Source organism: Taudactylus pleione, unplaced genomic scaffold (assembly GCF_031769625.1).
Source record: "Taudactylus pleione unplaced genomic scaffold, aTauple2 ptg000296l, whole genome shotgun sequence".
NCBI classification, from domain to species: domain Eukaryota; kingdom Metazoa; phylum Chordata; class Amphibia; order Anura; family Myobatrachidae; genus Taudactylus; species Taudactylus pleione.
The window spans coordinates 11,349,512-11,375,017 of NW_028284698.1; the positions used below are offsets into that span (position 1 = coordinate 11,349,512).

The 25,506-nt window shown below is 42.6% G+C and overlaps 1 protein-coding gene across 3 annotated transcripts in view; it reads right to left on the reverse strand.

Annotated features, from left to right (window-relative positions):
• Positions 1 to 25,506, reverse strand: part of PAK3 (p21 (RAC1) activated kinase 3) — a 247,733-nt gene that overhangs the window by 11,094 nt on the left and 211,133 nt on the right. For all 3 annotated transcript variants that reach the window (XM_088482922.1, XM_088482920.1, XM_088482921.1), the window contains 7 exons: positions 24,374 to 24,548; positions 22,291 to 22,354; positions 8,472 to 8,520; positions 8,228 to 8,340; positions 5,462 to 5,579; positions 5,182 to 5,281; positions 1,990 to 2,186 (listed from right to left, as the gene is read on the reverse strand). In XM_088482922.1, coding sequence (XP_088339048.1) covers positions 1,990 to 2,186; positions 5,182 to 5,281; positions 5,462 to 5,579; positions 8,228 to 8,340; positions 8,472 to 8,520; positions 22,291 to 22,354; positions 24,374 to 24,548 — 816 coding nt within the window. The remainder of the gene's footprint in view (positions 1 to 1,989; positions 2,187 to 5,181; positions 5,282 to 5,461; positions 5,580 to 8,227; positions 8,341 to 8,471; positions 8,521 to 22,290; positions 22,355 to 24,373; positions 24,549 to 25,506) is intronic.

Here is a 25,506-nt window from a genome sequence, read left to right on the forward strand (position 1 = left end):
AAGGACAGTTCCTCTTTAATGCTCAAATCCCTCTCTTCCTCTTATGTTCTAAGCTTTGGAGTCTGATGTACAGATCTGCAAGGCTTCCATATGTCTAACAGCATCCATGGCTATGCATGTTAGTATGGGCTATGCAGTGAGGTTACATGTGTATGTACCCAAGTGGTTGTGTCTATTAGTTTTGATAAAAAAATATGCATTATTCTATAGAGATATGAAAGGTACTCCACCAAATAAAGCTTTTAAATTAGATGTGTAGAAAGTATTTTTTCCTGCTGGCAGGTATCTGTTACACAAGTACATGTGTTATTATAATCTAATAAGAGACCATTATTTTATGGCGGACATTTAATTTATAGGACTATAGTGATTCATATACTTTAAAATTTTATTCACTTTTTTGAGTATTAAAGTCTCTCTAGAAGTCATATTTTGTATAATTGCTTACTGTAATGTAATACAAGTACAATGAGTGTTTGACATCTGCCTTTCAATCTAAACCTATCACAGGCAATTGTAAATCCTATGAATGCAAAGGTACTGCAGTCTCACTATAATCCTAATTATTTTATATGCAGTACTTTTACTATGCAAATCACTCTACTTATTTTAATAAACTATAAATTAGTTTTATAAGCAACAATGGAATTTTTTCCAATGACAAACAGGGTATGTAAAGTAGGACACAGCAGTAGATGTACTAAGCCTTGGATAGAGATAAAGTACCAACCGATGAGCTCCTAAAGCTGGGTACACACCAAGGCAATGGATCAGTCATCCGGCCAATCCGTCGATTTGTAAGTGCATACACACTCACCAATCGTCGGCCTGATGTGTCGTGACTGACGTCACAACTGGATGGGCATTGAGCTGTCAGTCACCGCTTGCCTCTGCAGCAAGTGTACTGTATTTGCAGATATATTGGGCATCGGCTGTCTGTACACACTGGCCGACACACACGATATATCGGCTGTTCAATTGAACGGTTGATATATTGGCCAGTGTGTACCCAGCATAACTGTCATTTTTCAAACATAGCCTGTAAAGTGACAGTTAGGAGCTGATTGGTTGGTACTTTGGGCTAGATAGGGGAGATATATCAAAACTGGACAGAGATATAAAGATTTAAAGTAGCAAACAATCAGCTTCTGTAATTTTACAGGTTGTGCTTGAAAAATTACAGTTAGGAGCTGATTGGCTGGTACTTTTTTCTCTATACAAGACTTGATACATCTCACTTTATCTCTGTTCAAGGCTTTCTACATATCCCCCACAGGGCGCTAAAGAGACAGTGGCGCTAAAGAGACAGTGACAGCGGTCAGGGGTTTATGTACTTAGCCTTGGAGAGAGGTAAAGTGGATGGAGATACCAATCAATTCCTAACTGTCACTTTACAGGCTGCATTTGATAAAGGACAGTTAGGAACTGATTGGTTTGTACTTTACTGTATTTCAAACCACTTTATATCTTTCTCTCTCTCCAAGGCTTAGTACCTAGAACCCTCAGATGGCGAGAGAGCTGCATTCTGTGGCCCGCATGAAATAAATAGCCATGTGATGCGCGCTGCATTTCTATTTGTCAAGTGTGAAATAAAATGTGATGCATATCACTAATCAGCTATGCATGACATATAGATATTTATTAACAAACTGCCAAGGTGACAAGCCCACAGCAGCCCATCATACAGTAATGACTGCGTCTTAGACATACGGGCTTTGCCAGGAAATTGCTGTCTGTCATATAATAATCACACATAACACATGATCACATGTTGGTTGGGAGTTGTTATATGATAGTATACAATCACTATGCAGTTAGGAAACATTAAAGCCACCCTGTTAGTAAGATTTACTTAAGAGCAGCAAACAATGTATCTATTAATGCTTAAATGGATTTTAGGTAGATCTCCAGTTAACAATCACTTTTACAATAAAGATCCTGTGTTTCTGCCCAATGAGGTCAGGTAGATGTGATCTTCATCTCACTTACTCTGAGGGGGTTCTCATTAAGGTAAGGAGGCTCTCCTTCCACCATCTCTATGGCCATGATTCCTAAGGACCATATGTCCACCTTGGGTCCGTAGGCTTTCCTTGTCACCACTTCCGGTGCCATCCAGTAAGGTGTACCCACCATTGTGCTTCGCTTACTCTGCTCAGGCGTAATTTGAGCGCAGAAACCAAAGTCGGCTGAAAAATGATGAAACGAAGGATTGTGAGATAGGAATACATTTTATTTGTTTTAGTCCTGGTGGTATCACAGCCTACGTCGGAGCCTTCTCAATATTTTAAAACCATTTTCAAACAGTAGTTATAACAGTGACATGAATGGTCTATAACAGGTCACTATAGTGTACAGAACAACTTCATGTTTGTTATTTATGGAAACATATGAACAGCCATTATTATCAGCATGGACTGAGAAAATTAACATGAATATTTTTTTTACATAAAACCACAGTATATAATATATTATGTGAGTGAATTAATTCCCCATTACATTTCATGTCACCCTGCCGGAATTTGTTGTAAAGCGGTGCAGATCAGTGGCGGACTGCAGCCCCCCCAGTAAATCCATCACCTGCAGGGACCACCTAGCAGAGATAGTGACTTATCATTGGAAGCACTCCCGGGTGATCACAGCCAGACAGTCAGTCCCAGTCCGGACTGCAATAGCAGATAGAGCGTTTCCCATGGGAATCCACTCCCCTGCTATTACGGCAGCACTATCTGGCTTCTACGGCTGCAGCTCATGCAGCCCTAAAAGCCAGCCTGTCTGCTACCAGCTATTGGCTTAAGCCACACCCACTATTTAGGCTCAGCCTCTCGTGGCCACTGGAATTAAGCCCCGTCTCCTGGTGACATCAGCTGTCAATCACCAGGATGGCAGGGAGGAGAGGGCTGCATAGACTGCAGCCTCTGATGTGCAGACCCCCCTGGCCAGACAAGTAAGGAGCTGCCGCTGGTGCAGATACTGGTCGTCGGTCTCATGCCAATAGAAGTTTATGCACCAGATTTCTAGTAAGGCGACAGCAACATTTATATAGAGCTACATGTACAGTAACATACTTATATAGAGCAACATGTACAGTAAAATTAATATAGTGCTACATATACAGTAACATATTTATATAGTGCTACATGTACAGTGACATTTATATAGAGCTACATGTACAGTAGCATATTTATATAGTGCTACATGTACAGTAACATACTGTATAGAGCTTCATTTACCGTAACATACTTATATAGAGCTACATGTACAGTAACATACTTATATAGTGCCAGTGGCGGAACTCCCGGAGACAATGGAGTCATTTGCCGCCGGGCTCCAGCCCTTAAGGGGGCACCTGGCTCCATTGTCCCCCGGGCCGTTCCGGTCACTGCCATGGAGATGGAGCGCCGCTGATCGGCGCTCCACCTCCAGTGGCGTCAATACGGGGGGGTGCAGTCGCACCCCCTATTTGCCGGGCGCCCACTGAGTGTATTACCAGCGGGCACCCGACTCCTTCGTTCCCCCCTGCGGTAGCCGGAGGAACGGAGATCAGTGTGAGCTCCACTTCCGGGTCCCACAATGCACTATGGGAGTGACGTCATGACGTCACTCCCATAGTTCCGAGGAGCGGGCGCCGGGGACGGAAGGCAGCAGGACTGGAGCGGGGTTTCAGGTAAGTATTTTTTTTATTTTATTTTTTTTTGTATGTGTGTGCGCTCGCAGGGGGGGGGGGCTCACTACAGGGGGCATTATTGGTGGCTCACTACAGGGGGCATTATTGGTGGCTCACTACAGGGGGCATTGTTGGGGGCTCACTACAGGGGGCATTACTGGGGGCTCACTACAGGGGGCATTACTGGGGCGTACTACACGGGCCATTACAGGGGGCTTACTTCAGGGGGCATTACTGGGGCTCACTACAGGGGGCATTACTGGGGGCTTACTACAGGGGGCATTACGGGGGTGTACTACATGGGGCATTATAGGGGGCTTACTACAGGGGGCATTACGGGGGCTTACTACAGGGGGCATTACTGGGGTTTTCTACAGGGGGCATTAGAGGGGGCTTGATACAGGGGGCATTACTGGGGGCTTACTGCAGGGGGCATTACTGGGGGCTTTCTACAGGGGGCTTACTACAGGGGCATTACGGGGGCATTACTGGGGGCTTTCTACAGTGGGCATTGTTGAGGGCTCACTACAGGGGGCATTACTGGCGGCTCACTACAGGGGGCATTACTGGGGCGTACTACACGGGCCATTACAGGGGGCATTACTGGGGGCTTACTACAGGGGGCATTACGGGGGTGTACTACATGGGGCATTATAGGGGGCTTACTACAGGGGGCATTACGGGGGCTTACTACAGGGGGCATTACTGGGGTTTTCTACAGGGGGCATTAGAGGGGGCTTGATACAGGGGGCATTACTGGGGGCTTACTGCAGGGGGCATTACTGGGGGCTTTCTACAGGGGGTTTTCTACAGGGGGCTTACTACAGGGGCATTACGGGGGCATTACTGGGGGCTTTCTACAGGGGGCATCACTGGGGGCTTACTACTGGGGGCACTACAGGGAGTTTACTACTGGGGGTTTACTACAGGGGGCTTACTACTGGGAGCACTACAGGGGCCCTTAGTACTGGGGCACTGCAAAGGTGCACCACTACTGGAGGTACTGCATAGGGGGACCATTACTGGGGGGCACTACATAGGCGGCACTGCATAGGGGGGACTTCTACAGAGGGCACTGCACAGGGGGACCACTACTGGGGGAACTGCATAGGGGGGCGGCAACTGGGGCTGGCATAGGTGCTGGGGGGGTGGTACATTATAATTTGGGGGGGGCACCAACATTTATCTTGCCTCCGGGCACCTTGGATGAAGTTACGCCACTGTATAGTGCTACATATACAGTAACACATTAATATAGTGCTACACATACAGTAAAATATTTATATAGTGCTACATATACAGTAACATTTATATAGGGCTACATGTACAGTAACATTTATATAATGCTACATGTAAAGTAACATTTATATAGAGCTACATATACAATAACATATGCATATAGTGCTACATGTACCATAACATATTTATATAGTGCTACATATACAGTAAAATATTTATATAGTGCTACATATACAGTAACATTTATATAGTACATTAGGTTATACAGCGATACTCACTAAGTTTAACTGATCCGTCCATCCCAAGCAGGATGTTATCACTCTTAATGTCTCTGTGTATCACTTGGTTTGAATGCAAGAAATCCAAGGCTTGTAGGCACTAAGAGAGAATTCACATAATGAAAAAAACATGGTCATACATGAAAAACAATCATTACACAGTACAAGTCATATTTGTTGTTAGGAGGTACAGTATGCTAAATTGCATTCGCACCTCTTGCAGTGCAACATGGTTTGCTCCTAAAATAAATGAGGACTAAGATGTTAAGAAGGGCCTCACCTCTCGACAGACAGCTGCAATCTGTCCTTCATCCATACAGGTTTCGGTTACAACATCAGTGAGAGAACCACCAGCCAGGTACTCCATCACCACCCAGAGCTCATCTCCCACCAGATAACTACAGAGCATTAGTGCACATAGTTAGTACAAGGCTGCCAAAGCTATAAAGGACAGATTTGGTGATAACATAATATAGACATATACAATATTCACAAATCGGTTTCCCTACAACTACAGACAAATCTTTTCCATTGGAGACAAAAAAAACTTTTAAATTCCGATTTCTTTCTAATAGCAACAACCAATTACCTCTCAATGGACATAGGTAAAGGGAATGGGAAATTCTTAAAGTTAATGTATTCAGCCAGGAGACTTGGCATCGGTGAGGTGGACATGGCAGCAGAGGGCATTAGTGAGTGGATGTGAGCATCCTATGATTGGCTGTATTAATTTGACGCCCTCTTCGGCCAGATAAGCCATGCTGCTGCCCATCCACCCAGATAATAGCGTCAAATATCACTTTACAAAGTCATCCTATGCCAGTATTCAGGCTCTGTTAGACCTAATTAACCATAATACCTCAAAATGCCATATGTAGGACCAAAACAACTGCCAATCTCCTTCACTGGATCTGTCAGATGTTGACTTGGGGAAAATGCAATTGGACAATAACTAACTACATTAATTGTGCCTCAGGGAATCTAACCATTAAAAGATGAGGCCAAAAGCCTGGAACTTCTTAGTCTGTCTTCATGTATGTGGTCAAATTGGCTGCTCGGCAAACAGAGTGGCTGGACAGTCCTGTATATGGGCAACCTTAAATATACATTTCGTACCAGTACAATCCTCCCACCAAATCTGTATATGTACCTGGATGTTCGGCCTTATCACCAAATCTGTATATGTATATCTGGATGTGCGGACCTTATCATCAAATCTGTAGGTATATCTGGATGTTTCAGCCGGGAGGTAGTTGAAATGCCGGCTGTCGGGATACCGGCACTCAGAATGCCGGCGCCGGAATCCCGACACCAGTCAGTATCCCTGCGCCGGCATCCCAACAGTAAGTAATGGGGCTAGGGGGAGAGTTAGGTGTTAGGGTTAGGCACTAGGGGGGGAGTGTTAGGGTTAGGCACTAGGGGGGGAGGATTAGGCACTAGGGAGGGAGAGTTGGACACTAGGGGGGAGGGTTAGATTTTGACACTAGGGGGGAGGTTAGGTTTATGGTGTGGGGAGGGAGGGTTAAGTTTAGGTGTAGGGGTTGGGTTAGGGTACTTACCGACTGTTGTCGGTATTTCAACCCTGTCGGGATGCTGGCGTCAGGATTCTGACTGCTGGGATCCCGAGCGCCGACATCCCATACTCAACTCGTTTCAGCCTTATCACCAAATCTGTATGTGTATCTGGATGTTTCAGCCTTATCACCAAATCTGTATGTGTATCTGGATGGTTTGGCCTTATCACCAAATCTGTATGTATATCTGGATGGTTTGGCTCTGAAACCATGTCTGTATGTATATCTGGATGGTTTGGCCTTATCACCAAATCTGTATGTATATCTGGATGGTTTGGCTCTAAAACCATGTCTGTATGTATATCTGGATGGTTTGGCCTTATCACCAAATCTGTATGTATATCTGGATGGTTTGGCTCTAAAACCATGTCTGTATGTATATCTGGATGGTTTGGCCTTATCACCAAATCTGTATGTTTAACTGGATGATTTGGTACTATCACCAAATCTGTATTTGTATCTGGATGTTTCCGCCTGATCACCAAATCTGTATTTGTATCTGGATGTTTCCGCCTGATCACCAAATCTGTAGGTGTATCTGGATGTTTGGCCTGATCACCAAATCTGTATGTGTATCTGGATGGTTTGGCTCTAAAACCATGTCTGTATGTATATCTGGATGGTTTGGCCTTATCACCAAATCTGTATGTTTAACTGGATGATTTGGTACTATCACCAAATCTGTATTTGTATCTGGATGTTTCCGCCTGATCACCAAATCTGTATTTGTATCTGGATGTTTCCGCCTGATCACCAAATCTGTAGGTGTATCTGGATGTTTGGCCTGATCACCAAATCTGTATGTGTATCTGGATGTTTGGCCTGATCACCAAATGAATCAATCTGTATCAGGCTACTCGTTTTGAATCCATATTCACTGTTCAGAAACATCCATGAGTAGTTAACAGATGTCTGCACACATACAACAGACTGTATTTGCAGCCAGGGATGAATAATAACCAATGAAAATTAAATAAACTTGGTTGTTGGTCATCAGGGTTGACCATATCTTTTAGTACTTCTGGACCAAATCGATCCTTACATGACTCATGTGTAGATCTATAACGACTTATATAGTGGCATGTCTGGGGCTATTATCTGTATCAGAGCTGTGCAAGTCTTGCTATCATACAGTACCTTAATGTGTGTCATATAGTAATGTAAATACCTGTTTAGTTTATATTACTTAGTTTGTGTTATAAAGGTTCAATGTCATGTTTGTTTTGCTTTAGGGGGGCAGAGTACAGCCCCCATTATTCTATGCCGGAGTGAGGACACACATGATGGGTGTATACAGCTGTATGGAGAAATGTGAGTCTGTACCTCTATAAGTAGGTCTAGATAATCAGAGTCACACACTGTCTTATGTTATTAGTTGATATGGATTCAGCACTGCTTGTCTGGCAGTTTCATTCTATCCAAATCCGCAAACAACAGATATGCGAATGTTCTCATTGGAATGTGACACTCACCTGTCTAAATAATTCACAATGTTAGAATTTTTATTTTCCCTCATGACCAAGATTTCATTAATAATTAATTCTTTTTTGGGCTGCTGTTGCAGGTTCATTTGCTTTATTGCTACCTAAGAAAGACACATAATAACATTAGTAAATTCGATGCCTAAAGGAGAACTATGAAGAATGGAGGAAGGAGGGAGGAGGGAGGGAATATGGGGAATAGCAATGTCTTCAGCAGAGGGAAGATCCAGCTTACCTCTTGTCCTGTAGCAATGTCTATAGCTGTGTACACTGTACCGGAAGCCCTGAACACAAACACATAATAGGATATTTAGCATCACAAGGAATTTGACAACAGTTAAAATCAAATGGCCAGGTTAAAGGTGTGATATTTGTAATGTGTTCTCTTTGTGTATATTAAATATCAATATTGTCAGTGACCATATAAAGGAGGACAGCCGCAGAATGGTACAAGGTATTTAAAATAAAGAAAAGCACATATCACTGATATTTTATAACATGTACTGCATTTAACTGTATTTAAGATATTCCCTGATGGAAATAATCCATCAAACGAGCATTTCTTTTTTGATTCTACAGAACAGAAAATATCATAGAGCACCTCTGTAGAGATTGGGTTGTACTCACAAAAACCCCAAAAAGTGGAAATGTCATAACTTGTTTAGTCAGACTCTGATACACAACGAACCGTGTTAACCATGATTTGAGTTGACTGTTACAACACACACCAAAGCCCTTACACCAAGCTCACTGGCAGCACTCTGTCACCCCAACTATGTAATTCTATACTCAAAGTATTTTGCAATAAACAGCAAAAACATCTTATAGTTTATTGGAAGATTTTGCATAAGGGCATTTTAAGAGTCCAACATATATATGCCTCTTTCACCGCAGGCTTTTGAACAAAAATAACTGGACACCTATGATTGCTTCCCATTAAGTGCTGGAAGTAGTTAAACACATATATGAAGCAAAGATTATTCTTATGTTAATGCTGCAGACAGTAAGCAAAGCAATTATTCCAGGTTTACATTTCACAGTAGAAAAATATTGGTTATCAAGTTATTTTATATAGCGCTCACATATTCTGCAGTGCTGTACAGAGAATATTTGGCCATTCACATCTGTCCCTGCCCCAGTGAAGCTTACAACCTATGTTCCCTATATTGAAAGGGAAAAGGAGAATGGGAAATGGGACCCTGCACAGGAATGGTATTATTAATATTAGTCTATCTATTGACCAACTGTAAAAATGATTATTCTGGGTGCATGTCCTTGTTGATTATAAAGTGTTGGTGGCGCTCCCTGGAATTAATATACCTGTATCTAGTGTAGTACTTTGCAAGGGCAAAAAGAAAAAAAAATCCTTTTTTGGGGCACTCTTATATGATACTAGTGTATTGGTTATAATAATTAAAACGTAACTTTTATTATTACCTACTTATATAAAATAAATATTAATGAATTTATTGGGCAAAAATCTTAAAATTGTATTAGTCTCTGATGATATAATAATCAATGTATCTCATACTTGCCTACTTTTGAAAAAGCATGTCAGGGAGATTGTGAAAGCAGCACCTACAGTATGAGCGCGCAGTAAAGTGGGCGTGTACTGCTACATCTGAGAGGCGTAGAACTGACTTACATCCAAATGTAAATGCACCCAAAGCAGTTAGTAGGATCTACTTCTTGATGAAAACACACTGATACTTTTCAGAAAATGCATGTAGCCATAGGGATCATTGTGTCTTATAACCACTGCATGAAAATGATACTGATGATCCCATTTGAATGTATATATCTCTGTTTTTATTAAATATAGCAGCTTCATAATGGGAATAAGATGAAATAAGGGAGATTTCTAGACTCACAGGAAAAAAAAAAAAGGGATTTTCCCTCCAGCACACTGCAACAATATCAACAAAAATACTTGAATCCCACATGATAATAGAAATTCAGTGGTATTAGTAGCATACATTTGCAAATATATGATTAAGCCCCGGGATTTCTACACTCTTCAGGGAGACAGGGAGATTATTCCTGTTTCAGAGAGTCTTCCTGACATGATGTATCTAGAGCAGTGATTTTCAACCTTTTTTAACTTGCGGCACACTACACAAGATTTTAAAATTGCCAAGGCACACTATCCGGCGATGCGGTGTGCGCGGACTATGAAAAAACACACTACATTAGGACCCACAGGAACAAAACACACTACATTGGCCCCCATAAGAATAAAAAACACACTACATTGGCCCCCACAAGAATAAAACAATCCCATTGGCTGGCCTAACAGAAAAAAAAACCCACATTGCTCCCCACAAAAAAAACAACCATACCACATTGCGCCCCACAGAATTGCTCCCCACAGAAAAAGAAACCTATGGCTGGCCCCACAGAAACAAAACACATTGTTCCCCACTAAATAGGCAAATATATGGCTGGATAACATATGGCTGGTTCTCACTAAAAAAAATTACATGACTGGTTCCCACGAAAAAATAAACTATGGCTGGTACCCACGAAGAAGAAAAAATGTCTGGTCCCCACAAAACCCACATTTCTTCCCCCCTTGTCACTCACACTGCAGCAGGATCGTGTGCGGGCGGGCTTCCAGGCAGGCTGCAGAGCCTGCCTGGACAGAGCGCGGGCTGGCTGATTGGCGCAGGGCGTTGGCTGGCAGAGCGGGTTGGAGGGCAGTGGACAACGCGGCGTGCGTGACCTGTGATGTCACGCCGCCGCATCTTTGCAGGTCACTACCCGGTCGTGCCTGAGTCTCCCAGAGGAGCTCAGCGGCCCGGGATGCTGAAGTACAGTAAAATGTGCCCGGTGGCTCTGACAGCCCCGCGGCACACTTCACAACCGGCCACGGCACACTAGTGTGCCGCGGCACACCGGTTGAAAACCGCTGATCTAGAGATTAGGGTTATGGAATAAGTAAAGTATGTATTATTCAAACAGGGATAGAATTATTGCAAATCTCCTATGAGGTAGTAATATTGTATAAATTGCACAAAATATAATGTGTTCAAATATTCACCTCTATATAGAATATATTCATATGCGTCTAATAATACAGAATCTGTGCATAATATTGCAATAATCCGTTGATAGCAGCATATGCTTCATTGCACATATCCCATTTAACAGCAGCATATAATCAAGGTATTGGATTAGTGCACATATCCCAAGGTAGAAATGTTATATTGCTTACATACAATATGATAGATTCAGATATTCATGTCCACATACAATACAGTGTGCTCATAAACATCTGACAGCACAAAACTATCCGTAGTATTGCGTTTTTTCCCCTTTGATAGCAGTATATGATTAATTGTACATATCCATATGGTAGCAGCATAAATACTAATGGTGCGTACACACACGAGACGATCGACAACGATATCGTTGCTAGATCTCCCGGGTATGCTGGACGATCAATATCGATCATCCAGCACACCATGTACCTACTAACGACTATTATGACCCGCAATCGTTGATCGAGGGTCCCTATAGTAGCTTGCTCGATATTGAGCAAGTTGACCTACATGAACAGGCGATGGTTGCTATCGATATTGACCATAAGTGCCCGCGCATCGCAGATCATTGGTGAGTTTGTAGGGACTTAAAAATTAACGATTTAAACGATAACGATATCGTTCAAATCGCTCATTTATATCGCTCCGTGTGTACGCACCATTACTGTTACAACCATTTAATTGCAATCTAGTAACTGTTTACACATGTCTGCTCCAGCAGAGAACCATGAGTAGAGATGCAAGGAATCATCACTGTATTCAATCTTATTGCACATATCCCACATGGCAGCAATATAGAGTCAGTAAATTGCACAAAACATAGAGCCTCAGTTATTGCACAATTCCCTGTATATCGTTAGATGATGAGATCGTTAGTACGGTATATTGCACATATTCCATAAGACAGTAGTATGTAGTTAGCAAATTGCACCTGTCCTTAATATTGCACATATCCCTGATAATATTTGTTGTTATCTTCAATATTGCACAGATCCCTGAAAAATATCAATTATATTGCACATATCCCTTATAATAGTGATATAGGGTCAATAAGAGGTATGGAACATATGTCCTCAATGTTGCACTTATTCCTGTTAGCAGCAATATACATTTATAGTGTCAATCTGTATAATAACAAAATGCTTATACCTTGCAAGATCTTGCTGCTTAATTAGCCCTAATTAATTCATTCTAATCCGCTGTAAGTATCACAGTGATTTTCTGAGAATATCTAATGATCAATATAGGAGATAAGAGAATAAATGTCTGTTGATATAGAGGTAAGACGGTCCGCAAAGACAAATCTATTCTATTACTTGTAACATGTTTAATCAACACATCATTATCTCCATTAATAACATGGTGGCAGGCAGGTCACAGTAAATGTAAACTTTTGCATGAATGAATATAATGGGCCCCATCCATATGCGATGGACTGCCGCGATCCCGCGATGCTGCAACCTGGCATCGCGGGATCGCAGAAATCCAACATGTTGGATTTTGCTGATTTGACGATCGCGATCCAAAAATTATCGCAATCATCAAATCGCCGACATTTAACATAGCAAATGTCTGCGATCCGGTGATGGATCTCAGAACATTGATGGTGAATGATCGGAAGTTTCTGATGGGCGATCAGAAATTTCCGATCGCATCCCTGCATCGACGTATGGCCACCTTAAGTAAGAAACTTTAAGTGTTCCCCAGTGTATTGCAGGAGTTAAATTCACCCAGACCAGTCAAAACCACCACCAGAAAGAAGCCAAAAGTAAGTATTGTAACCTGTGAAAAATACTGCCCATGTATCCAGACTGTGCCGGGTAATAGGCTCCCACATCAGCTGTGTTGAGCATTCATATCCCCCGCATGCACTGAGAGTCAGGACGCTGCTCTTGTTTACCAAGTCCGTATAGTGCTGGATGACCGTGTGTAGCTGCAGGTCAGCGCGGGGCTAGGAGTCAACGCGCAGCAGGGAGTCTGTCATCATGTCTGCTGGTCAGCTGATCGGGCCAACGATGGGAGGGGAGTGGTTGACGCGCGTTTCGCCGTTAGGCTTGTTCACAAGTGTAAATTTGTATCATAGCAAACTAATTTACTGTTTGTGACCGAAGAGGAATCCCTAGATACATTGATATTAATATCATCAAAGACTATTACGATTTTAAGATTTTCGTCCAATAAATTCATTAATATTTATTTTATAAGTAGGTAATAATAAAAGTTAAGTTTTAATTATTAAAACCAATACTCTAGTATCATAAGAGTGCCCCCAAAAATGATTTTTTTCTCTTTTTGCCCTTGCAAAGTACTACAATAGATATACAACCTATGTTCCCTACCACATATACAGATGTAGCCACGCTCATCATTGCTGCTATCACGCCATACAGGCAGCCTAGTCACGCCATAAAAATAGCGCAGGTTGGCAAGCTAAAGCGCACTAAGGCGCAAGAGAATCCACAGCATGCAATTACATAGCTTCACCGCTTGGTGGTGATTGCTCCATTAATGGAAACTAGTGGTATCGTCGATGATTGCCATACCCTTCCCCAAGGGTTCGGTTCCCGCTAAGGTTTGTTTTGTGTACAGTTTTTAAAAACCATGCAGAATTCTGCTCTGTTATTCATTTTACAGCTACTGTAGCTGCATTTTACGCTAAACCGCTATGCAGTAAACATTGTATTGTACACATTACAGGGCCGTCTCTGTGTGTATGGCCACCCAAGTCCCTACACCACCTCCCCCCACCATCACGCATTACTATTCAACCTCACTGACTCACCACCATCCCTCACCAACATTCTATTCAATGCCGCCGCATGCTGAGCCCGCTATTGACATCGAACACAAAAATCCTGCTGTACTTCCCACACTTCACAACACATACACGACAGATGTGGCTCCCGACAAGGGTGGCGTGTGTGGGCTAGAGGTTTGGGTGAGTGCCTTGCAGAGTGGGCGTCCCGGGTTCGAGACCTGACAATTTATTTATTTTTATTTTTTTAAATCTTCACTACAGGATTAAAAATAAATCACTTGGTGTGTGATACTTGTGTCATTTATACAAATAGTACATGTACAGGGAAAGTATCAGTGTTGACCAAAAGATGCACACCCAGCATTGCATAAAGACTGAGCAATTACATTTCAGTATTCTTATCCTAGGCTACTGAACTGAATACAGTGCCCACAAGTTCCCTTCACCTGACATGTCTATGCTACTGTATGCCACCTGTAGCTGCATTTTACGCTAAACTGCTATGCAGTAAACATTGTATTGTACACATTACAGGGCCATCTCTGTGTGTATGGCCACCAAGTCCCTTCACCACCTCCCCCACCATCACGCATTACTATTCAACCTCACTGACTCACCACCATCCCCCACCAACATTTGCTTCTATTCAATGCTGCCGCATGCTGAGCCCGCTATTGACATTGTACACAAAAATCCTGCTGTAATTCCCACACGTCACAACACATACACGACAGGTTCGGCTCTCGACATGGGTGGCGTGTGTGGGCTAGAGGTTTGGGTAAGTGCCTAGCAGAGTGGGCGTCCTGGGTTCGAGGCCTGACAAATTATTTATTTATTTAATTTTTATTTAAATCTTCACTACAGGATTAAAAATAAATCACTTGCAGGGGTATTCAATATGGGAGCGATAAGTCAGTTTTTGCGTTAATATCGCACCTATGACGTCATTATGGCAGGTTTTAGTTTTACACTGTATTCAATTTCAAAGACTTTTCGCAGGTTCGAAAAGTCTTTGATAAAAAACGGGGATAACTTTTCACCATTGAATAGGTGTCGAAAAAAAGTGCGGAATTGGGGTTTAGGGGTGCAGGCTTAAAATAGCCTGCACCCCTGGGAATGACATTTAAAAACAAACTGTGTCAAAAAAAGTTTTAAAAAAAATTGGGACACCCCAAAAAATGAATTAAAAAATTGGGGTGAAAAAAAAAAATGGAAAAAAATGGTTTAACAATAGGGAAATAGGTTCAGGGCTATTCTGCAAGTATGCGGCAGGTGTTTTCTAGAATAGATTTATAGTGGCAGGTGCACAATTGCAGAATTTTTAAAAACTTACTTTAGGGACACCAAAATATGCTAGTACCCATTTTCATGTACCCCAAATTTGATGGGACCACTTAAAAAAATGAAAAAAATAACGTAAGTGCTCTTCTGCAACACTTCTTCAATGTCGGGAAAAAACACCTGCTGCGGCTATTTAAATCCCTGACTTTCATTTAAAGGCTAAAACGGGGGTACCCATAGTGATCCCCCATGTTTTTACAACTTTAGGGGGGTCCTACAATTTTTTAAAGGAAATTTTCATAACTTTACGCAAATCCAACTTCGCAGGCTCCCGTTTTTGTTAGTTTCATATTGAATACGGGGATAAGCGGGCGCACGCCCGATACTTTAACGCAGGTAAAAGCTCTGATATGAAACGTAAACTTCGACAGTGAAGTTTACGTTTCATATTGAATACCCTTCTTGGTGTGATGTCAGTGGGAGTGCTTTTGGCTCTGATAGAGCCAAAAGCACTCCAGGGCTTGCGGCAGCGATACCCTACCGCAAGGGTCTCGTCGCAAGCCCAATGGTTGCGATGGTCTACTCTTGACCATCGCGACGATCATTTTGGCCGCTCGCTGTAGCTGTGGGTGGTCATGCTTGTCATTTTACTTTAGTATACCATAGTAACATCTAACAAAAAGGTCTAAAAACACTGAAGCAGCAAACTTTGTGAAAACAAATACTTGTGTCATTCTCAAAACTTTTTGCCATGGCTGTATATTTACCCTGCATGCAAAACTAATAAATGTATTCGCACTCCTTGCATTGCAGCATGGTTTGTTACTTGTCTTTTTATTTGCTCAGAGTCCCAACTGCATTAAACTACTTCCAGCATCTGCCTATCCCATTCCACTTATTAAATTATCAATGCTTTGAGGATTTTCTTTGTTTAAATGTTTGAGTCAGCAATAACAAAACAAGTTCTCACAGGGAATCCTCAAGACGTGATCTATTTGGGCCTCTTGATGATGACATTATCATTGGCTCCACCAGTCATAACAACCGGTACAACAGGTACTATATTTACTGTATGTTGGACCAAAGTTGCTGAATTCCATTATTTATAAACATGACAAGTCTTTAATAACAAACAACCTACTGTTCGGGGGTTTATCGTGTATGCAGTGTTGTGCTATGCATATTTACATCTCTGCCAGCTTGTATCTCTGCTGCTCTCAGTGTTTTTGAATCAACTGCATAAATATGTTTCTAGAACAACACTAAATATACATATTGGCTGTCTCCCAAACCCTTATTACCTGCATTTCCCTGCCAAGAAATACTGTACAGGGAAAGATATAATAAAGAGCGTGTCTACTATCAGATGATAAAGCATCCAACGCCAAAATGGGAGAGTAATGGTAACCGGCAGAGAGCGCGGCTGCAGGACTGATAGTGATACTTGCAAACTAAGAATTACAGGACTGCAAATTCCAGAATTAGACTGCAATCATATGATGCTGGCAATTACCTTAATGAGTCCTAGTCATATGATTCCTGGTCATATACTGTGACATGTCAGATCACATATAGCACACAGTATGCAGAAAACATATCTTTCATGTTGTAGGAAAATTACTATACCCTATTTCCACTGCAGTTTAACATAAGTTGAATCTTTAAAATAAATGCAGTACACTGGCGGAAGGTGGTAGGTCTCAGGCCCAATAAGAAAATTTCATTCAGGGCCCTCCCCACCAACTTTTGTGTGATGTCACAAATAATTACATCAAGTAGGTTTAGGCATATTGAGTCTTCAGCTACTGTGGAACTATAAGTCCCAGCTAACCCTAGCCTCCCAAGGTTGTACATTTCGGATATAGAGGAGTATTCAATATGAAAGGTTAACTTCCCTGGCGAAGTTAACGTTTCATATTGGAGTTTTTTTCTGCGTAAAGGTATGGTGCGCGCTCCCGCTTATCCCCGTATTCAAAATAAAAACGAAAACGGGAAACTCCGAAGTTGGATTTGCGTAAAGTTACGAATTTTTCCTTAAAATAATTGTAAGACCCCCCTAAAGTTGTAAAAACATGGGGGAACACTATGGGTACCCCCGTTTTAACCTATAATTGAAAGTCGGGGATTTAAATAGCCGCAGCAGGTGTTTTTTTTCCGACATTGAAGAAGTGATGCAGAAGAGCACTTAGGTTATTTTTTTCATTTTTTTAAGTGGTCCCATCAAATTTGGGGTACATGAAAATGGGTACTAGCATATTTTGGTGTCCCTAAAGTCAGTTTGTAAACATTCTGCATTTGTGCACCTGCCGCTATAATTCTATTCTAGAAAACATCTGCCGCATACATGCAGAATAGCCCTGAACCTATTTCCCTATTGTTTAACAATTTTTTCCCTTTTTTTTTTTTTTGCACCCCCATTTTTTAATTAATTTTTTGGGGTGTCCCTATTTTTTTTTAAAACTTTTTTTGACACAGTTCTTTTTTAAATGTCAATCTCAGGGGTGCAGGCTATTATTTTTAAGCCTGCATCCCTAAACCCCAATTCTGCACTTTTTTTCGACACCTATTCAATGGTGAAAAGTTATCACCGTTTTTTATCAAAGACTTTTCAAAACTGCGATAAGTCTTTGAAATTGAATACGGTGTAAAACTAAAACAAGTGATATTAACGCAAAAATGTTAAAAAGTGCGATATTAACGCAAAAAACGATGTTATCGCACCCATATTGAATACCCCTAATAGTGATAAAAGGGTAAAGGGATGTATTAAAGTGTTTTTTTTCCAATTTAAATTGCTTCTATGTAGAGTTCCCAAATCGTACAATTAATCAAAATAAAAAACGCACATTAAGCAGCCAAACTGCAATACCAGTTTTGCGATCTGGGATCTATACGAAAGGTGCATTGTATCAAGCTGTGGTTTGCACAACCATGTATGAAGACACCATTTTTTTATCTGATGGTTTAATTGGCAAGAATAGCCAGATCAGATTGTGTTTTTAGCATGATGTTTATACAAAAGGTTCTTGATGTACAATTGATCTCTAAAATCACACAGTAGTCACACAAGTGCATATAAACACCTACAGTATTTGATGACACTGTATGCACAACTTTAAATATTTGAATTCAACATACAGATGCAGGCAGAGCACAGATATGACATGACATCAAGTACAGTAAATTTGCACCAGGCTGTACAAAGATACGACTGCTAATTTGGGTACTTTAAAGATGCAGATTTGTCACAATTGGCTACATAGCAAATGATTAAATCAGGAGCAAGCAGTTTTATATAGGTAAAGTATTGGTTTGCAGAAATCTACATGCAATTTTCATATTTTAAAATAGTCACACATTGGATGCGACTTTACCCAAACCACAAATTATTAAATACTGTAGTTTGTGTTTTAAAAACCACACCCTATATCCTATAGATGGCAATTTTAAAGTTACACAACACAAATTGAAACATCTTCCCAGATAGTCACTGAAGTGTGTAGACAGAGCCGGTTCTAGGCATAATAAGCAAATGCCTAGGGGCATTCCAGGGCTCTGCCGCAGTCCCCCTCCCACTGGCGCTGCATGCCCCTCCCCCCTGCCTTGCTGCTGCCGTGTGAAAAGCCGTGCTGGGATCAAGTGGCTGATCCCAGCATCAGCACAGCAGGAGGAGATGTGCCCCCTACGGGACACATCAGCGTCTGGCGCTGGGATGCTATTTCTGCTCCCAGCGCCGCGGAAGCATAGGCGGCGGGTAGGACTTGGCGCCGGTCAATCGTCGTTGGCTCCGGGTGCGGGCTTACTATAGCCCATCACCCGGTAGCCTTGGTAAAGCATCGGCCATGGTGGGTGTTTGGCTCTGGCCGCGAGCCAAACCCGGCTCTCGGGCCAGCAGCCAATAGGAGGCAGACGCGACGAGCCAATTGCGGCTCGCATCGTCATAGCCCCACCCACTCACGGCATCTTGTGGCAAGAGTTCCGGCGGCCGCGGAAGAGGCCAGAAGACGCCGTGATCAAGAAGGAAGACAGGAAGAGAGGACAGCGGGGGTGGAAAGTAAAAGAGCCAACGAAGCTCCCACCCCGCAGCCTCTTCCAACGGAGCAGGTAGGTCCTCCATGAAGCCTATCATATACCCCCTCCCTAGACCACCAGGGTTGTCGGGCACTGTCAGGCAATAGGCCCCTGGGCATATAGGCGGGCGCAAGGCCCAGGCTACATAGAGGGCATTAGGCCCTAGAGGGGGTTATTGCCCTATTAGGTGTAAGTGACCTTGGTACTAAGTCCAGGTCACTATTGAATAAAGTAGGCGGGCACTAGGCCCGTGGCCATAAGGAGGGCCACATGTTTTTTTTTTCCTGAGGGGCTGTTCAGCTCCGTATGGGTAGTTGTTAGGGGGCAACAGTCAAAATTTTGCCTAGGGCACCAAATGGGCTAGGGCCGGCTCTGTGTGTAGAAAACACATTATTAGGGCCTGTAGAGCAAGTGAAAATGTATGAAATGTCACCCGCTGGGTCCGTGCTAGTCCCCCCAATGCCGGGATGGGCTGTTGGGGTGGTCATTGACCACCATCAATGGTTAGCAACTACTGATGGTCTGATGGCTACGGTGTTTTCACCATTGATGCAATGCCACATTGGTGACTTATTCCTGATGGTGAGCGCCGTCTGCACATTTACATAACCTAACAATCAATGGCTAATTACCGATGGTGGGAAACACTAATGGGCAGGGTGCCAGGGGTTAATGTGGCAGGGGAGAATGCTTTGGATCCAACCGGCCATGTAGTACTGGACGCATATGCAGGCAACATATGTGCTAACTATGTGGCCCAGTCATTTATTTAAACAGAATTGTTCCTATTGGGCTCCCATAGCTTGTGTAGGAACAGTGGGCCTGATTTAGACCAGGTCGCAAGCGCTGGGCATGCGCACGACGGAGCCGGCTCCGTCGTACGCATGCGCGAAACCCGGCTAGCGACGGGTGCTCCGTCGCTCCAGGTCTCGCACCAAACGGGGCGAGCAGTCGATGGTGATTGACAGCTCACCACTTTTGGTAGGGGGGCAGAGGGGGTGGCTGGCCAAACGGAGGCGTTCTCGAAGGAACGCCTGCCGTTTGGGGGCGGCCCCACTGACATCACCAGTGATGTCAGTGGGAGAACTTCCGGCTCTATTAGAGCCAGAAGCTCTCTGGGGCTTGCGGCCACGAGACTCTACCGCAAGGGTCTCGTCGCAAGCCCAATGGTCGCGATGGTCTTGACCATCGCAACCATCAACCTGGCCGCTCGCAACTATGCGAGCGGCCAGGAGGCCGAACAAAAAACATAACGCCCTAATTCAGAGCGAGCGCTCGTTCGGAGCGTCCGTCTCTGTATCAGGCCCAGTGTGTGACGGGGCTGAGACAATCTGACAGACAGATTTAAAAGTGGTGTGACATCATGACAACAGGGGTTTGTGCTGCACTGATGCTACATGTGTGATCAGAAGTCCCTCTACATCTCTACATGGGACTGATCAGTCTGCTTTGAGCAGGGTTTTAGAAGCTGCACTTTAATATATATAATGCTAAAGGGGCATCCAATGAGAGCTCTACCCCTGCTGTATAGACACAAACTTATCTCTAATCTTAAACCAATCCGTTCCTTTATACAGAGCATGCTGCAGCATTATCTATCCTGTCACACAGCTGAATATAATGGTGCCACCAAACACAACTCATTCCCTGCTTCCTATGTAACCCACTTCCCTCCACAACAAGTTGTCGTTTCCCCACAACAGCTAAGCTCAGTTGGCCATCATCATCTCATCAGTTAATTGTCTTATGTATGAGAGGAAATGTCTGACATACTGTATGAAGTATACAGGGAAAGGGCTACCTCTGCTGCCCTTAAGGCCCCTACACACTAGACGATATCGGGAGCGATTTGGCTGATTCCGACGCATTGAAGCGACAAATCGCTCATATCGTCCAGTGTGTACACTTGATCACGATCATGATACGCGCACCCTCCGGTCGTATCTTCTGATCTTCCCTACTTGCAGGAAGATTTGTCAATCTCGGTAACGATTTGCGGCATATTGTGCAGTGTGTACGCACTACCGAACGAGGAACGTTATGTCGTTCAGACATGGATGATGAGGGCGTCTCTTGACTGGCATTCCAAGGACACTCTCCTCCTTGGTATTACAGCATTTTGAAGGATACGAGCAGCACTGCAGCAGCATCCCAAAGCAGATTTCAGCTTATAATAGAGGTAAATATAAAATAATCCAGTCACTGCCGGTCCCCCAATGTGTATTAAGCTAACCTGTTATATTTGTAAAAAAGTTTTTTTTTTAAAAAATAGGCCTACTGTGCCCAATGGTAACTCTGGTCCTGGCCCTGGAACACTAAAATGAAAGCACAGTAGCATAAGCAGCATGTGGTCTGGGGAAATGGGCCTGGGGTCAGTGCTGCACACATCTATGCGAGCTGACTGTCCTTATCCGCGCACACACAGCCGTTGTAATCATCAGCGGTAGGCAGTTGCACCTTGGTGTAAAAGATATGTATGAAAATAGGAGTATTACGCTTCCACAAAACTGCGCATACCCCGCAATCCAGTCAGAACGCCTTCACTGAACATTGCCCATGTGAGAACGCCCCATTACAGGCCAGCATGCTCCTTCTGTCACAAGCAGAGATGTAAGTGAAATGTCTATGACATCACACATACTTGCGTACGTTTGGTTCCAGAGCACGGTCAGTGCAAAAACACGGGGAGTATGCTCAACCCTGAATCAGCCCCATGGTAGTTACACCCCCGACTGCTGAGATTGGTCACACTGGACATGTTGTTATGTAAGAACAGTCGTTTATCATTAACAACAGCTTAAAGCAAATCATTTCAGATTGTGACTATACATAGCTACTCTATGATTGCTTCATGCAGCATCATGGGAAAACATGAAAACAAGCAGCGCTCTTGGCACACTCACCCTTGGCCGATCTTTTCGAACCTTGTATATTTCTTTTTAGGATCACCCACACTTACAATGCTTCCTGCAGGGCACAACATATGTAACATGAATATAAAAAGGAAAAATACCAGAGTACAGATAATAAAATGCCCCAGCACACAGGAATATTATGTACCATGTAAATACCAGATATAAATGAATAACAAGCAAAAGTGATTGGAAAGGAAATGACAAACATCTGATAAAGATGCCTTACGTAAATGATTATAATATATCCCTCTGATTCCCATCTATGTTATAGGCAACATAGCTTAGTGTATGAGAAGTTTCACATTTTCTACGATCAAATGAAACTTGAAATGCGTACAGTGCAAATGTGACTGGTTAATGTATCCACAGTAACCAACAATAGTTCTACACGTGGGCTTCAAAGCTGCCATCATACCCAAGAAAATCTGATTCCATCAGAAAGACTCATTGAACAAACTGCCCCTTGTTTGGGGTGATTGCTGGAACTGGAAGCAAAGGCAATAATTGAAAGCACTGCGGTCACGTCGCGCTACCTAAATGCATCACTAAATGCTTTGCTTTGCCTGGATAATATACTGAATTAATGAAATTACTGACTGTGTCTAGTTAGGAAAAGTACCCTGCTCACAAAGATACACAAATACTGCTCTCTTCGGTTAGCTGTAGCGTAATCCAACTCTCGGCATCAGGTAAGGTGAGGGGCAATTCATTTCTGGAGGAAGAGCCCTGTTTTATAGGGATTGTTCATATATAGGCCCGTATTCAATTTGAGGCAAAAGTCCGGATCCGCGATACTTTTTCGCCGATGATGTCATTTTCGCCTCTTTTGACCTTAATCTGTATTCAATTTGAAAGACTTTCCGCCTAGGCGGAAAGTCAATGCAATGTAATAGGCGAAAAAGTTTCGCCTATGAATAGCAGGCGGATAAAAGTGCAGAAATGGGGTTTTTGGGTGCAACGTTGCAGGAACCCCCCTGCAGGCTTCAGACAGTTCCCCAAAGGTAAACTGTCAATTTATAAAAAAAAAAAAAACACTTAAGGGCACCCCAAAAATGACTTTGAAAAAGGGGGTGAAAAAAAAATGTTGGGATAAAAAGTTAAAAACTAGCGAACTTGACTCTGGGGGGGTCCCCAAGTATGCCCCAAGTGTTTTTTTGATTGCGGCAGGTGGATTTTTCCAACTTTACTTTAGAAACTTTTAAATATGCTAACCCCCATTTTCAAGTACCCTAAATTTGCTGGGATAACTTATTTTCTGGAAAAAATACTCCTGAATACTATTCTGCACCACGTATAGAAAAACGCTATTTAGCAGCTATTGAGCCCGTTTAAAAAGACCAAAAACCTTCAGCAAGCCAAATCTGGGGGTACCATAGGAAACCCCCATGTCAGAGCATCTTTTGGGGGGTGTCAGACTGATTTCCCCAAATCTGACAGTACTTTCCGCCTGTTCAAGTTTCGCCGGGTCCCGTTTTCGCATACTTTCAAATTGAATACGGGGTAAAGCGGGGTCACGCGCGATACTTTTCCGCCTACAAAACAGGTGAAGTAGGCGAACAGTCCGGGATGCGGAAAAGTATCGCAGCTCTGCTAAAACTGAATACGGCTTATAGTGGGCAACCCTTTAAGCCAATCTAATTAGTGAAAGCTGCTCTGGAAATGTTTATTGCCCCACATGCTACATGAAAAGTTTGTACATAGAAAACGAAAATATGATACGGTTTCCTATTCTATGTGATGGAAATACAGGTAAAGATTTCAGAAGGTGAGAGGCAGAAGAAATTGTAGTATCCGAGCGTACCATGAGCACGCAAGAACTCAAAATGCAATACTACCACCATTATTTCTTCTGTCTTTTGGGTTCTGATGAATGAACTTTGTTTTTGTTTTTTATGACAACCAATACAGCGAGTCTCTGCACTGTACAAGCTGAATAAGATTGTGTTATAATCCCACTTGTCATGCAGTGATCTGACCCTTGCTCTGTGTGTGAGGCCTGTAAGCTCGGATATTTCTGTTATGGATGTTTTCCAGGAAAAGGCAAAATAATGTTACAATTCTGAGAACATACTTAATTTCTCCAGGATTTCTTCATCTGTCATCTTTGATTTTTTGCGTTGCCGGTCGGTATTCCTGTACAAAGTGCTCGTGCTTGAGTTTTCTGGCTGTGTGGTTACAGGGGAAGTGGAGGCCTCTTTAGCTGGTGCAGAAACAGCTACTGGTTCAATGACAGATCGAGTATAAATCTGCAGAAAAGGCAAATGTTAGTTATTCATCCAAAATGAAAATGCTCAGTATTCTTACCCCAGGTCCATGGATGGAGGTGCAGTGGGTTCTGCGGACTTTTTCCTAAAAATTTTTTTTACTTACATTTCTTTTAGATAACTAGAAAACGGTCATTTTGAAAATATATAGAATTTCTTTTGTTTTACTCTAGAGAAGTGCAAGTTAGCATGGAACCCTGTGCAACAGATATTATTACTATTTACTGTCTAGAATGTTTTATTTCGCCATATTTATTTTTTTTAAAGATAGGTTATTTTATTTTATTTATGTCTCAGGAATTTTTGAATGTGATGCCCACTTTGGACACTGTAAAGTAGATGCCCACTGACTTGCAATATAAGTCTTCATACAGAAATTTGTTTTTGATCAGTATCATAAGCTTCATTGTTACTTTCTTGCATCATATGTAATTTATTTATGTTTCAATCTAGCCTTTAGTTTTGCATAAAAAACAAGTGAGAGAAAATAGTTTTTAAAGGCTGTCTTTGCCTTGTGAAGGAAATCTAAGACAACAATGAATTACATGTGGAATTATGGGGTCACATTCAGCGGAGGAGAACAGTGCCCCATTGGAAAAGCTGTTTCTGTAAGGCTGTGACATCACTGTGCCTTCTTCCAGAGAGCACAGAACTGGTGCAGACAACAGGTAGTTAGGTGCAGGCCAGTGACATTACAGAATAAGTACATTCTCTGCACCTGGTGCAGCGCAAACTCTAATTTTTTTATTGTGTAAATACTGGGAGAACTTGAAGCATGCCATTACCAAAAGACAGAGGGCTTTTCAGCTCACAATCTAGTTGGAGGGTATGTACATTGGAGTTCTCAGTAGGAATTTGAGCAAGGCTAGATATAGTTAGGGCTTTAGAAATAAATAAAGGCAGTGAATTGACGTGGCTATATCCTTGAGAGCATGGGCTA